At 36.7% G+C, this 18,351-nt stretch overlaps 1 protein-coding gene across 7 annotated transcripts in view; it reads right to left on the bottom strand.

The window, feature by feature from the left end:
- map2k4a (mitogen-activated protein kinase kinase 4a) overlaps positions 1-18,351 on the bottom strand; it is a 62,012-nt gene that overhangs the window by 16,839 nt on the left and 26,822 nt on the right. For 5 of the 7 annotated variants that reach the window (XM_028820032.2, XM_028820034.2, XM_028820033.2 and 2 more), the window contains 7 exons: positions 13,365-13,464; positions 10,474-10,647; positions 4,983-5,157; positions 4,119-4,238; positions 3,426-3,545; positions 3,287-3,338; positions 962-1,089 (listed from right to left, as the gene is read on the bottom strand). In XM_028820032.2, coding sequence (XP_028675865.1) covers positions 962-1,089; positions 3,287-3,338; positions 3,426-3,545; positions 4,119-4,238; positions 4,983-5,157; positions 10,474-10,647; positions 13,365-13,464 — 869 coding nt within the window. The remainder of the gene's footprint in view (positions 1-961; positions 1,090-3,286; positions 3,339-3,425; positions 3,546-4,118; positions 4,239-4,982; positions 5,158-10,473; positions 10,648-13,364; positions 13,465-18,351) is intronic. The other 2 variants (XM_028820036.2, XM_028820037.2) reach the window with 1 other exon arrangement.

The following is an 18,351-nucleotide window of genomic DNA, read 5'->3' as shown; positions in this document are numbered from 1 at the left end:
CGTGTATATCGTAATCAGACAACTCTAAACAAGTTTTGCACCAAAGAGATTATACTTATAAAAAACAGTTTTCAAAACTATTTCTGCCTCTTCAGTCCCAGACTTAGCACAGAGGCTGAACATTAAAAGCGTTATCTATTTTGGATGAGTAGCAGTAAGCCAAAGTAACATTAAAGTGATTTACAATCCAATGCTATGAGCTCAGTGCTCTGGGAGCAAACACGCTGCTTCATTCTGGAAGGCACATGAATGAGATGCTCTTATGGAAACTGTCCTTCATTCACACTGATCGTCAGACTTGATGTGTCAAGCAGGGCACACACAAGGGCATAGAACATCCTCCACATCCATATTGGGATTACAAAACAAAGCAAAAAGTAACACAAAACTATACTCAGAATAATAGAAACCCTTTTCCAAATTCTGAGATACTCGAGGACTGATTAACAGCCACATTTAGACTATAAATTTGGATTCAGTTTAGATTCTTCTGATAGGTAGCAAATGTTGATTCTTAAAAAGCAGTACCAATTCAAACCAGCCTGAAACTTGTAGCTTTCAATCCATCTTAGATGGTAAACTAAATGCTTTATTGAACTAAACCTCAAGTTGTCACAATCCCCCAGTGCAAAAAACAAACCTGTTCATAAATAAATAAAATCACTTATATAAATAATGCTCTTTGGTAGCACTTAAATAAATCAAGATTTACAAAGGAAACCATGTGGTGGTTTAACACATCTGTAATAAATATATTATGAACTGTTAAAACATTTTTCTGTTCAATATGCATTATGTAGCATAAAATCACACTGCATGTCCCTTCTCTTCAAACCCAACTGCATTAATCTTTGTTAAAGGCAGCCTCTGCTCTAATTCACAGCACAGATCCTAGTGCCAGTGCCATTTCCAATTGTGTGCCACATGAAAAAATAATCTTCCACAATGCCATTACACATACCGCCATGTAAGGTCTGCACCCTGCATCTCTGGTTTTGGCGATAGAATCCACAAGCTGGCCACTTATTCCAAAGTCGCAAAGCTTAATGTTGCCATTCCTGTCCAGAAGAATATTGGAAGGCTTTATGTCTGAAAAAGGGAGCAAAAAATGCATTATTTAGCATATAAAAAAAGTCTTACACTGAAATATTTGAAAAATTTGATATTATATTGGTCATCTAAAATAGTGTGCTTCACTGTTGTTTTAAGACTTGCATCACCTTTACAACCACAAGCAGTGAAATAGGAACTGTGCAAAAAAGTTTTATTCCAGCCTTTTGAAATGTATTTGTGTTTTCTTACAAAATCTGTATGCTACATTAAGAAAGTTCATAAACAGTAGCAACTGCATCAAGCCTTTAATTACTTCTGAGCATCTTTGTGCAAAACTGAAAAGCGTGGATTTGACTTGTTTTTGTGTAATAAAACATTTATATAAATGTTGGATTTGACTTTTGTGCTTTAGTGCATGCAGTAGGTCATCTTTTATTAGCACTACAGTGGCTGTTATCTTTAACTTTTCAAATCTAATGTCATATTTTTCATAATATTCACATATAGTATGTCCTTCAAATGCTTGAAAAGAAATAATAATGTAGGGAAAAAAAATTTAAAAATGCACTCATTGCTTTGAACTGTATTCCCCCGTAGTCACTAAATGGTGCCAAGTAAAATGACGTCTGACTAGGATATTACATATGCATTCCAAGGCTCGGCCCACTAAATGAAGCACTTCTCACAAAATGTACATCGATGTACAAGGATGTTCTTTGACATTTTCAGTTTAAAAACGCTTGCTCAATTTTAGACAGGCAACAATAAAAACTGTATTGGTTTGAGTGAGGAGGTTTTGCGGTTTTGAGTTTTTCCTGTGATGGACGGTGGCCTGGATTGTTTACGGCCTTGTGACCAGTACTGGCAATGACACTCCCTTTACAAAATGAAATCAATATGGCGCCTTTTCAGATCAACTGCACAGAAACACGTGATCTGCCCAAAAAAGTAACTGAATATTCTGCAATAAACAGGAGATAAAGAGAAACACTTTCTAAGTATTGTAGCTTGTGAGCCTTAGTGTTTAACTCGTGTGACAGTAAGGGTAGGTCTGTAGTAGTGTCCTCAAACAATCCCTTTAAAATGCAACTTAGTCAGTATTAGATAACTAGAAAAATAAAACTCATATACAAAATCAAGGCTGTGCATTTTTAGGGACATGTGCAATAAAAGGAACCTAAACACATAGTTATTTCAATTTCTATAAAAATGGGATTTATGAGCCTTTTTGTAATTAAGTTTTAATCAGTGTGCAACAAGGAGGGTCCCAAGCCATAGATGCCAGCTTCACTTTGGACTTCACACTTACCTTTATTTTTCCTTGGTTAACAATAAAAATACAAATGTGCTAGCACTTCACGACTCCCCCCCCCAACCTGTCATGATGGCAATGCACTAGGAGTACAATTTCTAACTTTACTTTAATCTGATATCCCTTTGAAACTGTGCACAAATTTCATTTTTAGCTGTGGCTGAAAGAGGTATTAAAAGACCATTATGTTTTCTTTTAGACAGATAGTATTTGAGGTAGTGGGGGGGTTTGAGTTGGAAATGTCCAGATTGGTCTCTGGTAATCTGGACAGTCATGGCTGATCTTTATATTGTACTGAAGGTGAAATAGCTGGACCGACCCACCGATTAAATGTTTCATTTATTATTTTTCTTTCCTTAACATTTGTCATGGGTACAATGTACAAAACTGCACATCCCCTCTCTCTGACACACTAACGTTGCATATATTCAGCCAAAAAATTATTCAGCAAAAGTGTGTCAAGAAAACGCTACTGGGGCTCCTTTAAACCTAAAGCAATATGCCAGTAAAATGCCTCACTGGCAGTCAGAACTTTTCTTTCTTTTGAATTTTCTTTCTTTATAGTCATTCCAGCATGTGTTCAGACCAAAGTGTGTGTATATATGTACTGTATATGTATGTTTTTATTTACCTACTTATTTCTTTCTGTATTCATTTACTTAAAGAGCGTCTGTAAAAAAACAGAACTTTATTTTTCCCTAAGGAGCAATTTATCTACCTACTAAGCAGCAGCTGACCTTTTTTGCTTACAGTCCTCAACAAGATGCTTAATATACAGTATATCGCAGAAGGCAGACTTCCCATTCTGCCTAGACTGTGTCCATTTATCATGTGCTTATTCTTACCTATTTTAATACAAAATTTTTATTTTACTTGCTTTCTAAGAGTGCATGTTTTTGAAAGAAAAAAAAAAACACTTACCTCTGTGAATTATTTTCAAGTTTTCTTTTAAGTGGTTAAGTGCTTTCACAGTCTGAAAAAAAAAAAACATTAAAGCAAATCTGTTCAGTAATGAAAATTACTCTAATACAATAAAAGAAGTCATTGCTCAGATACTTACAGCTAATGTTATTTTGCCTAAAATTTCCTCTGGAATCACATCATCTAATACACCATATACATATTTGTAAAATTTGTCAAACGAGGTAGACATGAGCTCCATGCAGATCCAACAGTCACCCTGAGAGACAAGAAAGTAAGACAAAGATAAGAGGTTAATGTCACTTAGTTGTGACTTATTTACACTAATATTTTCCCAGCCAACACCCTTTAGAAATCCAATGGATTGAATGATCAGTACTATGATGAAGACCAGGCAGCACAGTGGGTCAGTGGTTCCCACTGCAGACTTACAAGTCCAGAGTCCTGGGTCGAATCCTGGCCCAATCACTGTTATACAGACTTAGCATGCTCTCTCTGTGTTTATGTGAGTTTTTCCTCAGAGTCCTCTGCTTTTTTAGCCACATCTCTAAGTAATACTTGTTAGATTAATAGAAGAGTGTAATTGAATTGTGGGAGAGTACATGACCTGTCCATGGCTGATTATGAACATGTGGTCAACGTAGCTGTAGGAGTTTCCATCTGGTATTGGAAAATGCTGAGCTTTCCGTTTTTTTTGCAGAACTCATCATATATCAGAAACTGTACTGTGCCTTAAACAGATACTATAATAGTACTATATAAACCAAAAAAAAAAGTGAATGACATTCAATGACTTGGTAAGATGCAAAATAAGAGTTGTAATTGTTCTCACCTCCCTAAAGAGAGCTCCGTAAAACTGCACAATATAGGGACAATCACTACTTCTCATCACTACGTCTAAATCCATCAACAGCTGCTTCTGCTCCTTCTCATCCACAGTTGATCGAATTCTCTATTAAAAACAAAGGAAAGCAAACAAATCCTGAGAAATGCAATTTAAGAAATATACAGCTGCTCAGTTTTTCAAATGTATGTAAGCTTTGAAGTAGCCGTCTGACAACTGAACAGACTATATTTGATGGAAAAAGAAACAGTAAATGTAACATATTAAATACTAACTATTCCTCATTTAATTTTTTCACCTTGCAAAATACATACAAATTGCTATGAAAAATGCTCTAAAAACAAACAAAACTTTTAACGTGTGCCCAAGATATTAATGGATGAAAGAGTCACAAAATGACCCCACACCACTGTAATCACTATGAGAAAGAAGTACACCTTACATACAACTGATTTACTTTCTACTTATCCATGAAATAACCAAATATTTTCTTTTAACAGTTTGCAAACAGAATGTGCTGTGATGACCCACGATTAAGATAACAGTTCTTGCATTTTTTCTAATTGATAAAGAATTGTTTATTTATTGGGTTGCCTTGGTAAAATTCAGACATTATGACATCTGATCTGCAGGATTTAAATAACATATTTAACTTTAAACTTCAGGACCAAAGTGAAATAAAGGTAAAAAAGATTGGGCCATGGTTCTTTTGCATCAATCCATGCTTTCTCTTTGTTACAGATCACTGATCAGACTTCATCATCTCAAAGGATGCACTCCCAGATTCTGTGTATGATAAACACCAAATAAAGTTTTTCTGTTCCAAGGAAATGAAAATAACTGAGCAATTACTTTAACTGCCATTATCTGTCCGCTTGGCTTGTGCACCATTTTGTTGACGGACCCATAGGCTCCTCGTCCTATTTCCCCAAGATCTCGCAGGTCTTCTGCTGTGAAGTCCCAGTGCTGTTCTGGAGAGATCTTCAATTTTCCTGAAGACTCAATACTATGTGTTCGCAGCCTTTCTCTAAAAAAAGAAGAAAAACACACACACACAAAAAGATAAAGACATCTAATTCACTTGCTGACACCAGCCTTACACAACATTAACACTGTCCATTGCTGTGGATTTAGATCCATCTAACACTTGCTTTAAAGCACCCCAATGATACCTACTCAGACTCCATATAATTAGGAAAACTTTAAAACACCCTCCTCATTGTGCTTATCCCATCTCAGGGTCATCTTGAGCTGAAGCTATGCCATCATCAAGTGCATTCCCAGCCACACGGCTCCTGGACACACACCCAAAATCACAATAACTGGGACAATTAGGAGTTACTAACTAAAGTAACACAAGTGTCTTTGGAATACGGGAGGAAAACTAGGGAATCTGGGGAAACCCCAACACAGATATGGGATGAGAATGAAAACTCCAAACAGAAGCTGAATGGTTTGATTTTGTGGTTTGAATGCAGTCTCCTGGCAATGCCAGGTACCATTGTTTACCATTTTTCATCACACTACCCTTTTCAGAAACAGCTTACACAAATACTTCGTGGACCACTGAAATTCGGTGGTTATTAGCTTCCAAGAAATGTGTATCATTATCTGCAAGTCAAACATCTTTGATTACTAAAATGCATTTTAGTATTCTCTGTAAAGCAAACAGAGATACTCACAAAACTGCATTGTTGAAATTAAGTCTGATGAACCAACCCATTTCAGTTCAAAATGTGGCCAGCACATCCTACTCCTACTATCCCTAACATGCTGAATCAGTAGTTGGGAATATTACTGTATATTTGGCCGAGTCTTTTTAACCCAAAGTCACTTAAAAGATTTGGATATGTTACAAATGTTATGAGATATTTTTTTTACAGTTGACAGCACAGTTAGATCACGGCTGTTTAGAGGGTAAGTTCAGTATTTTTCAAGTCAAAGGTGTTTCTTCACAAATTTGGTATTTATGCATTTACCACAAGAAATTGTGCTATAAAGTTAAGCATTCTCTATAAATTTTAAAAAATATCTTGCCCTCATTGGTGCTTTACAATAGAGGCTAATGGAGCACCATCAGAAAATAAAAGTAAACTTTCGTGTCGTGTTTGAACTTTTTGTACCTTGGGTAAATGCGTTAAGTGAAAAAAGAAATAAACAAATAAGAGTAACAATTATCAAAAACAGAGTCTGGGGAGACGCTAAATTTAAAGAAAATGCACCAAATGCATTGATATCTTATAAATTAAGGGCTCGCTCAGAAACAACAAGTTCCATACAATTAATCTTTGCTTTTAGGATGGGACATGCTAAAAATACTTTTGGAAAAATAAAATCTAAATAAGTGCAAATGGTGCTGCTAATTATAACAGAATTGCAGACCCTACTGCCTGAGGAATTTGGGTCCAGAGGTTTATTCACTCGAGTCGTCTTGTTTTATTTGAATAAAGGTGGTTTTCTTTGAAACGTGCCTTATGATGGGGTACTCCATGTAGGGAGCTACACAAGATAAAACAGTTTAATAGTGTGTTAAAGAGTACTGGAAAATGATTGGCTTAAACAGAAAACATGTTCATGTTATGCTCCACATAAGGCTGCCCTTCCAGGTCTAAAAAGCAGGAACCAGTTAAGTTATGACTTCAATCATCTGTACATTTCAGATGTCCGCCAGTTCACTGTAAGTACTGCATATTAAGTGAATGATAGATAGATAGGTTTTGGTGTAGTAGGCATAGGATGGATGGATAGAATTTGGTATAGTAGGCAAGATTAGATAGATAGATAGATAGATAGATAGATAGATAGATAGATAGATAGATAGATAGATAGATAGATAGATAGATAGATAGATAGATAGATAGATAGATAGATAGATAGATAGATAGATAGATAGATAGATAGATAGATAGAATTTGGTATAGTAGGCAGGATAGATAGATAGATAGATAGATAGATAGATAGATAGATAGATAGATAGATAGATAGATAGATAGATAGATAGATAGATAGATAGATAGATAGATAGATAGATAGAAAGTGTAGTTGGCAGGATTAGATAGATAGATAGATAGATAGATAGATAGATAGATAGATAGATAGATAGATAGATAGATAGATAGATAGATAGATAGATAGATAGATAGATAGATAGATAGATAGATAGATAGATAGATAGATAGATAGATAGATAGATAGATAGATAGAGATAACTTTATTAATCCCAAGGGGAAATTCACAATCAAATGATGGTCACATCTGACTTAAAAGAGAGAACAAGGAAGATCCACTTAAATAAAACATGTTCAAGCTATCCTTATCCTGTTGGGTTCAGTTGACAAAGACATCAATGAGGCATCAATAAATTCCCTGCCTAAAGGCCACACTTATTCTGTATAAGCCACAACACAGGGCTCATTCCTTCTGGTATTAAATAATGGACACGTACCACTGACTGCAATAGGTTTGGTAAAATTAAATAAAAGCTGCAGGTTGCACAAGTCATTTTCTAAGTCTCCCTTCTGCCTGCATTTAAAAATTTTATTGCTGCTTTTTTAAGCGTAGAGCCAACTTCAGTCCTGTCTCCTGATGCTCATACTGCTTACATTACATCCCATATCACAAGGGAACGTATGCCATTAAGTGTCAATTAAGTGTGCATGAATTTCACAAATCCTTTGTCAAAGACTATAGGCATGTTGTTAGATTTTATGGGACATTTGTCAGATTTGTGTCTGTTATTTGTGACAGTCTGGTTCACCCCTTTAACAAGATGCATGATGAGTGACAGCTTACACCTTATGGCTACAGTGTGCTTAAACTTAAAACAACACTGCAGTAAGCAAATGGCAGCTGATTTTCTAAGAACAATTGAAAATAACTATACAGGATTTATTTGATTATTTAAACATGTTTAAATGTGCTACTTTAAGAGCTATTTAAAGGCGGATGACGCTCTTTTTAACTGGCTCTCACCACCAGGCTGTTTCACACTATCCAAGGTACACCGCCTAATATGACAGGGACGTGTTCTGCTGTCTGCATGATGTGTTGACACATCCTGCATAATTCATTAAGTTGCAGCCGAAAAACATTGTATCAGATTTATGCATAGACTGAAAAGGAAAAATACATTTCTTTTATCTTTAATTAAACATTAAGTCAGCTTAAAAATCAACCAGCAAACAATACATAATTCTACAAAAATTTAGAAAAATAAAATAGTTGACAGTTCACACCATATATTACAGTGCCATAAAAAAGTGCATTATGAAGTACTGTATATTAACATATACCTGTATATTAACAAACACATCTAAGAAAAACCAGAGAGAGGCAGAGGCCCAGCAGACTATTTTAGAACGGTACTAATGAATTCTTGCCAAAGAAAATTTTAAAAATAAATTTTTTAAAGAATCTAATTGTGAGTCTTGCATCCTAATATTTGGCCAGTCGAAGCACTTAAAATTGCGCTGCAAAGAACTAATTTTTCTATTGTGTGATTATACAAGAAATGCAGGTCTATAGTATAATTACGCAGGAGCCTCTAGGGGGCAGCAATGGGTGCCTCAGTAATATATCTTCCAAGGCCTCCAAGCAGTAGGGTGTTGTACCGTGTTAGCCATTATGGATGCAATGAGAAGTTAAGTAAAATGACACCTTTTACTGTAATCTGTTCAGTTAGCCAATAAAAGATGTTACTTTGCTTGACTTCTCAAGGCCTCCAAGTAGAAGTGAGCGTCATCCTTCAAAGATCAATGCAATATTCTCTGAAGATGCTTATGGGCAGGCAGTTCATCAATAAGGATGTTTGACCCCTAACTGAATAATGAGGGACCCTGGAACGGCACAGGACTTTTGCATTTCCTTTTGACCAATAGGCAGCATCAACAAAATAAACCTCAAGGGACACATGGGATGCTTCTATCCAAGACTTGCCTGGAGTTAAGACCAGAGACAGCGTTGCTGTAGTACTGGATAGGCAGCACATGTTCATTTCTACCTTAATTTGTCACTTTGTGTGGCCCCTCCGTCATATTTTGAAACAAAAATACTCTTTCCTGACATTTTGGTACAGTTTTATACTGCAGAGATGCTATCCTTCCATAGTATTAACTTTTATTTACCATTTCCAGGTCTAACTAGAAAACAGCTTTTAACCAGGAAGCAATGACTACATTCTACCCTTTCATTTGACTCACATAATTTGTGAAGCCAACAAATGTATAAGTATACAGTTGTGACGGACGCCCGGGACGCCCCTTTGACACTAGATCCGGGGGAGCAGCCATGGGATTCACGCTGTGTTCCCCCAGAACACTTGGCGGCAGCGACCCTGGGTTGCATTGGGGCCACAATTTTGGAACACCGGAGCTCATTCCTGTTGGGCTCCGTGGCCACTGCCAGGGGGAGATGCACGGCTTAATGAGCCCGTCTGGGCGGGAAGGCAGCCACACCCGGAAGTAGGCCAACGAGTACCTGCAGCACTTCCGGGTGGGCTATGAAAGGAGCCGACAGTTACCACTCCGGGTGCCAGAGTCGGGAGAAGGAGGAGGACAAAGCTGCCTGGGAGGAGTGAAGGAGAAAGAAGAGTGTGTTTTTGGGTGTTTTTCTTTTGGGACTGTGTAGGGCCTGTGGGACATGGGGAAGACGTGCCCCACAGCTGAAGACAAAATAAAATCTTTTCATTTATTCTTACCTGTGCCTCCATTATCATCTGTGTCGGGTCGGCACTCTTATAGCGCCTTTGCCACACAGTATAGCTGGCATATGGACAAATGTGTGATAAAGTATAATTGAGTACACTTCAATTAATGTGCAAACTAATCATTTTATTCTGATAACTAAAATACTTTGACAACACTTCACTATTTACTATGCTTTTGATTATTTTAACTAATGTAAATGAAAGTGAAGAAATTTGAGTTTACTTTATATTTTTAACATGAGGGTAAATTAAAAAGTAAAGGCAATTTGAAAATTATGTGCTAACCTCAACATATAGGAGCTGACACAATATAACACTTTTGTGATGGCCTATGGGTAGTTCGACTATCTATGGGCCGCCGTTAGTCTAGTTGAAGCCAAGGTCAAATGAACATGACTGCTCTGCTGCCGGATGGCATTACTGTTGAAAACTTGCTGTGGTGAGATTTCTTTGGGTAGAGGTAGTGAAACCTGCCAACAAGTGGCCAAATATGTGATCTGAGCTGTGAGGCAGCAGAGCTGACCACTGCGTCACCATGCCCCAAACAACAAAAGATACAGATGGAAAGAATACCACAAACAAAATACAACAAAATACAGACTAGCAATAACTAAATGAAATACAGATCATTGCACTCACAGAGTCCCAATCTTGGGGCACACATCAGCTGTGCCGAACAGCAGTGAAGTGGGACTGTCTCCTTCCATTGTTTGTAGTCGCAGCTTCGGGCACAGCTGGAACACCTTTTTTGTTTCCCATCTATCTGTGCAGATGCTTTGCACGTTTCTTCTTCCATCAGGAGGAAAGAAATGCCTTGTAAATAGTAACAAAATGTTCTGTTTTTATGATTTCACAGTGTGTCCTGTGTTATGAGGGGAAGGGAAGTATTTAAGGCGCATGCATCTTAGTACCTGACATGGAACTTCTGTTTTACCTTGTGTGCTTGTGACCCAGCAATGGCCTTGCTGGCATTAATCTTACAGTAGGCATGTGTAAACGTTCTGAGCACGGCTGCTACAGATGTCCCACTGGCCTTGCAAAGCATCATGGAGCGCAAAATGTTCGCCTAAACCAGCCACATGCCACATTTCAGGAAATATTCAGTGAACAAAGCTGCCAGTGAATAGAGTACATGCAATGGCGAATTTCGTTGATCAACACTATATACAACTAATAACTACAGATCTCAAGTATGTTTTTACTTTTTACATCCCATCTGATTGTTTTATTAAATGCTACTACTAATAAGGTAGGAGTGTGCCTGGCTGTAGACCAAGCAGTCAAATTTGTTTCTACGTAGAAGAATAAGCATATACCAGAAATGGGAAAAGTGAAAGTCCATGTTACCTAAATGATGATATGATTTCTCTCTCAAAATACTAATATTACTGCTTATTTTGTAGATGTCTTAATTCCAGGTTACTTAACAGATGAGGATGCATTACAAAGAATGAAAAATAGATAAATAATAAGGATCGGTCACACAATGAGTCACAATCAGGGGGTGAACCAGTAATCTAAGTTGTAATGTCCGATTCATTTTGCCACACTGCCATTTACAGGCGAACTTAAAAATTATTGTCAGCAACCCTAAACCTTTTCATAAAAATATGTTTACAAAGGACAGCAATGTCCATTTTATACTGAACATTTTAAAAGTTTATAAGAATATAAAAGAGTGACATTTTTTAACACGGTGATGATTTATAGGCTTTAGAAGTATTGTTGCACTAACGTGTGATTCTCTTAGCTCAAAGAGTTTCTGACCAACTAACAAAAATTGGCAGATGCCTATGAAAGTTAGTGAAATGTTATTATATAAATAATCAACTATAAATCACCCAAACAGCTCTTGTCACTTTGTCAAGTCAGAGAAAAGGCATCAGTATCATGTCGTAAATCAAACTGAAAAGTAACAGTTAAATGAGCACAGCAGGACACAAACAGCAACCAAATACGTAAATAAAGTTTTGCCCGAGGATGACAATTTGTACAGGAGTGAACTCTAAAAACAATGTCTGCATTCAGAAAATGCAAGTTGTACTTTCTCATGCTATCTGCTGGGTGTATCTGTTTGTAAGTGTGATTGGGCCTAATGCAAAGAAGTGAATCTCTTTACTTTTTATCTTAAAAGAGCAAAAATGCCATGCAAATGTGTACATATATTATAATTAATAGAATTTCATCAGTCAGTCATATAGTTTATGTCATTATAATCATTCTCAAAAAGATTTACCAAGTAAACTGCAAAATTATAGTTCAAGAGGACTAAAGCAATGTGGTATATTTGTGAAAGGAAGAAATAAAATGCAGCATGTGCCCTGGAAGAGTGGCAATATACTGTATAGGCTTATCATCAGTTCAGATGTAAGTAACGATGGTAAAGCAGTCTCAAAAACAAAAAAAAACACAGCACCAGAGAGAATATAAAGGAACACTTATGCAGCTTTATGGCAATGAGGGCAGGAACATACATAGCGTTAGAAAACCGGGCTCAGAGGATATTCGTTTTTGTGTTAGTTTTTACAGAGCAGGCAGTGGAGATGGGGATTTTGGTTTGTTCAAATTATGGGGATGACAATGAGCTTTCAGCAGCATGGCTTCTGAAAGTTTGTGTTTCTCTACTCCCTGCTGGGACACACTCAAAGAATAGTCAAGAGATTCTGGGTATAACTGTGACATACTCAGACGTGATTGAACGTTGTGGAAAGCCAATTAAGGAAAAAGAAAAACCAAAATTGGTATGTGGAGTAAACAAGCCCATTCTTGCTTTTTCATTATTAAGTGCACAAGCAAACACAAATGAAACCACAGTTTTAAATGCACTAATTGCTAGAATATGTGACAGGTTTCTCTCCTCGTCATAATCTGTGCTTAAGTGACGTGTCACCTAGCACAATAGTACTATGATTAGCTGATATTTCTGCCTTTGGCCAAATTCCACTCATGGAAAACTACATATTAGCTTCTTGGACCCAACTTCAAATTGCCATGGGCAGGAGGAAAGACGGGTTACTCCTGTTGGCACATGCACAGAACAAGTTTTTTCAATGCAACAGAGGGAAAATGGCAAAAGGCATAAGTTTCAGATTTGCAAATACTGATAAAAAAGTGAAAAACTGATTATTTTTATTAAAATCATGGCACCCCCCCCAATGCTGTTTTCCTCCTTTGCAATCAATGCTGCCAGTAAAGGGAGCAGCTCCTCATGATTTTGAGCCAGGTAAATGTGTGAGGCATATTTACTACGATTTACATTTTTATCAATACACTCATAAATTTACCAAACTTGCTTAATACCTTGTCAGAGTAATGGAGAGCAGGATTGAGCACAAGACAAGAACTACCTCTGGACACACTGCAGGGCACAATCTTACACATTCACTCCCACGGAGGCCATTCAGAGTATCAGCTACTTCTAAGACGTGTAGACACTTTGAGAATTCCATTCGTATTTAGGAGAACGTTTAAGCAAATTACCAGCTATTTCTGAAAATTCTATTTTGGTGACAGGGTGTGCTAATACTTACATGTGAGGATTCTGAAACGAAACTCCTGCATTCAAAGTAAAGCTTGTCACTGGCTTAATTGGTGGATTGGCAAAATTTAACTTCAGTGCTTTGCGTTTACCTAGATCAAGAAAAAAATTAAAAAGAAATACAAAAAGAAAGAGAAATTGAAGTTCATAAGCCCTTTGGGAGTACTGGGAAAACAAGTTCAAAACAGTTGGGTACAAACAAAAGTACAGTATGCAAACATATAACTCACTTTAGGGAGCTAGTGAAATAAGAGGAATGATGCATTGAACCACAAACTGGCAAAAAAAAAAGATAGAAGCAAGAAAGAAAAAGCCAAATGCTATAATTTTTCTTCATATTTTTAGATATAAAAAGGCTTCAGGGCATTTGCTCAGCAATGCATGATGTCGTTCATTTCAATTATATTTTCCTTAGAAACAGGTACATCCATAACATTGATTTCTGCTTACAAGTCCTGGAAAGAAATGCACACTGGATGTTGATTCATTCACGATAATGGATCAACCTGAGCACTCTACGTCCCTCAAATCAGTACAGTTCTAAATTACAGCAGATAACCAGGAATATATGAACAAGACCAGATGAAAAAGAACATCCCAAAACCTAACATCTAGATCTAGACTTTATAGGGAACAGAAAATCAATGCCTAACACAAGCAAGCAGAAGTAGAAGCCAAAGGTCTCATTTTTTCTCAAAAATTAAGTTGTAAGCATTTCTAAACGTCTAAGAAACAAAATCACTTCAAACTCCAATATGTTGAAATGTTGCAAAAAGCTGCAAAATTACTGCCTGTTGTTACAAGTATGAAGAAAATTTAAGAATCAGGTATTTTACAGAACAGATGTTCCAAACTACAGCTGAGTATGTACTTACTGACATGATCATTCAGTTTACTGAAGTGTGAACAAACCTTCGCTTTGGCACACATACACATATACACACACACACACACACACACACACAAGGTACAGTTAATCATTGACCTAAACTTGGCTGTAATACGCAGCAAAGATGATAATCTGAGTGGTCAATGGATGCGGTGCACGTCTAGAACTGATCACCAAACAACAGTTTAGTCCCTCACTGGTAAAGAATAAAAGAACATGATTTACAAGGAAACTCTCCTTCTGCTGACAGATGGGCGTGCTTCACCTGCAGTCCCACTTCCTCATTTTAAAGTGCTTCTGTACTTCCATTATGCTTCTTGAAGCACACTTTCCACACAAAATCAAATGCTTATCCCCTGCTCACAACAGTCAGTCTCCACAATCCTCTTTGACCTACAGATAGATGGTGACTGTATCGTTATAAGCGATGAAGTACATTTTGTTCCTGACAGATGCCAAAGCTGTTGATTGGCAAACTATTCTCGACATGTCCACCAGCGTCAGACCACCATTTGTAATGTTACAGTTGACATCTTTGCTGAACGGAAAGCACAATTTACATTTACATATAAATATCTGTTGAAAGAACATAATAATAATACTAATACTACATACAGTTAATCAAATTCAACTTTAAAGACACATGAGTCACATTTGGAAAATGCTTTGGAACTTTAAAGCTTTCCACTGTACTGCAAGTTGTCAATTCAGCATTCACTAACAATGCCTTATCAGATTATTAAAACAACACAGATGTTTAATTTTCAGAAAAGACTGAAAATGAAAGGATATGCATCAGTGCTAGCAAAACAAAGAAAATGCAACCACAACCCCAGTTAGTGCAGTAATGTTCTCATCTAATGGTTCTGCTTGTCAACAATGTCACTTTACTGACCCCAATGGAATTCACAATAAAATGACAATTAAGTCCAGACCCACCAAGCACCGATTTTCTCTGGACATGGAATAGTTTTATTAGCACAAACATTTCTCTACAAAATTTCTGTGCTTTTCAACTCAGAAATGTACAGAACAGGTAATATGTTGGAAATGCACAAATGGAAACTTTTCCTTTAAAGCTTTACTATTACACAACCAAAATAAATGACAGTAAATGAAATCTAATTCCACTTGGTGTTCTTTAAGCATTTCAATTTTAAATATAAAAACAGAAAAAACTGGCCACAAAATTAATGTTTGGCATGAAAACAGACAACAGTATTTCATGATTAAATGTCATTTGAGTGAAATGAGAATTCTGACCACCAGTTTTCATCTTAGACAATAATTACTTTTTTTTCCTTTTGTACATATATTTGTTACCTTAAGGTCTGAATCACATAAAAGTACAAATCAGTAAGATATATAGTACTACATCTTCTTCAAATATGACCAGATAGCTCCTCTTCTACATGTCTACATTATGGATTTCAATATAAACAACTGCCAGTGAGACTTAGTGATACAACAGGGCCACAATTTGCATGCGAAAGTAAACCAAAAATAAAGTCTCCTCAAACCTTGAATTCAGAATACGTACTAAAAAGGGGGAAGGAACAGAATTTGGAGGCAATCTGTCAGCTTTGGTACACCCAGGTAAGCTGGCAGAGTGAGAACAAGCATTTTGTAAGAACAGTGACTCCATGTCATAGTTGTGTCTTTCATCATGGGCCTGCCTGAAGAAGGGGCCTGAGTTGCCTCGAAAGCTTGCATATTGTAATCTTTTTAGTTAGCCAATAAAAGGGGTCATTTTGCTTGACTTTTCTCAACATGGGCTTTAGGAAGACAGCAACAGAAATCTTACTCTGCATTTGAAGCTTGCTGAAATGCAACTCATGACCACTTCCAAGTGGGAAAATATGGCTGCGGTGTTGGGACTCTGGTATGTCATGACCCTAAATTGCATCAAGTGGGTTTAAGAATGTTATGTTTATGTTTGATTTCACTTCTTACATTAACTGCTTCCTGTGCGGACATGTAAATGTTGCAATAGCAGAAGGACACCGTGGTGAAATGTGTAAAGGAATCATGACAAAGATGATAGTCACAATCATTTTGGGCAAATTCAAGGTAAATTTACTCTATTTTATATCGTTTCTATAGTCAATACATTGTCACAAGGCTCTTCACTAAGTAAAATAGAATAGATCTTTCTAAATTAAAAAGAACAACTTGCAAGTGCATATAAATTACAGTAGAGTATAACAGCATAAATAAATCAGGATCAGTAAAGTAGTTAGCGATGATCCAAATTTTAGGCCAGATTTACCAGTATTGCCTATTAAAATTCAAGAAATCATGACTTGAATGTTTGTATGTGAATGCTGAAATGGTACACTACCAGATAACTTCTTAAAAAATTTCATTTAAGGAAATACATAATGTAACAATGAAACAAAATTAGATTAAAAAAAAACCCCTAAATGTTCATTTGTACAATTTCAACAGATCTGAGTACCCATTATTACTGCTTGCCTCACACCCAGCAGATGGAGATTCAGCACTCCACTCATGACCAACATTCATTTAGTTTCTCCTTCGGTTTGAACAAGAAGCTTCATTACAGAAAACCTGGGAATTCATTTTCACTCTCTTATGCTGTTATTATGCAATACTTGTAACTAGCTACTTTCTAATGCATCTCTTCTGGGACAAATGCAAGTGTGTGTTCTTTACACCGTGACTTCATGGTTACTTGCTCAGAATCAAGAGATGACTGGTGGCTGGACTCAGTTTGTTTAATTGTAATTTATCACGTGTTGTATAATTTATTTATTTTTTTACTTCTTTTGTAAAGCAGTTGTATTGATTTATTTTATGAAAGGTGCTTTATAAAAGAAAGACTGATTGACTAGGGTAGTTCTGAGGTTATCACTGCTGTCTTGCAGACTCGGTATTTAAATCCAGTGGGTCTTCGCTGATGGTATAAAATTTGCACGTGTCCCCCTTTCACGCTGGATTTTTCTCCTACATACCCAAAGACATGTAAGTACATGTGGAGTTGTGAGTCAGAAGACCCTGAAAGAGAGTGGCGGTCTTTCCAGGACTATTTACTGCTTTGTGTCTGATGTTGTTGGGACAGGTTTTTAAAAAGCAGTGCCATGTTTTAAAAATACATACATGAACAGTAGGTATGAATGTTTAACTGGGGGGTAAACTATGGTCTAAAATAACAAATTAGTAAATCTACCCATTTTTTGTACAAATTGCAGGGAGCATCAAGCATATCCAGATATTTTCTTAACAATAATTATGTTTCTTTCAGCATTTATTAAGGAATTAATCCCCTCTGCATCCTCTCTTTACCTTCTTCTTCACAGTCCTGAACACACTCCCTTAACACATTTTTTCATTCTGCGCCTAAACGAACGCTGCTGCTTCTGGTTTGTTGTGCCTTCACTCCCACTTTCCCAGCATTTCATGATTTCTCCTTTTAGATCACCTTTAAAGCACCTCCTTTTCTCCTCAGTTAACTTTAGCTTTGCACCACCACATCCCCTTGCATCTCAGCAGTACTTCTGACCACAATAACACTTATAACTGGCATTAGATGCCCACAAAGCCACATGCTCAGCATATTAAGTTCTCATACTCTTTTTATTTATGTATCCACACCTTTACGTTCACCACACACTTCCTTATATTACTCCTTACTACTCTGACAATAGGATCGGCAACCACCACATATAGTAATACATACCTTTCTCCAGGTGTCACCTTTACAATAATTCAGTGACCTTTTCTAACTATCAAGTTGTCAATCATGCAGTTGGGCCCAGCAGATTCAAGCTTCATGGTCTTGCTCTCTTCTTTTGCTAAAGTGGGTGTTGCACACAATCATTTTTTTTTCCTCTAATGTCGGTTTCCTGTTACTCTCAAACAAGAATCCCACATGAAACTCCCACTGCTAAAGGCTTAAAACCATAAATAAACTGGCTGTAAATGGAATCAGAATTGAATTGTTGCAAGTGATACTTTTTGTTTTGTCACAACGTTTTAAATATTTTTAATGTACCTATGTAATTCAACTAATTCACTATTGCATATATCAACACATAATTTATGAATAAGAACATTTTTGATTAAGTTT

The sequence above is a fragment of the Erpetoichthys calabaricus genome, chromosome 14, assembly GCF_900747795.2.
Source record: "Erpetoichthys calabaricus chromosome 14, fErpCal1.3, whole genome shotgun sequence".
In the NCBI taxonomy this organism is placed as follows: Eukaryota; Metazoa; Chordata; class Cladistia; order Polypteriformes; family Polypteridae; genus Erpetoichthys; species Erpetoichthys calabaricus.
This window is presented reverse-complemented; position numbering and strand designations above follow the sequence as displayed.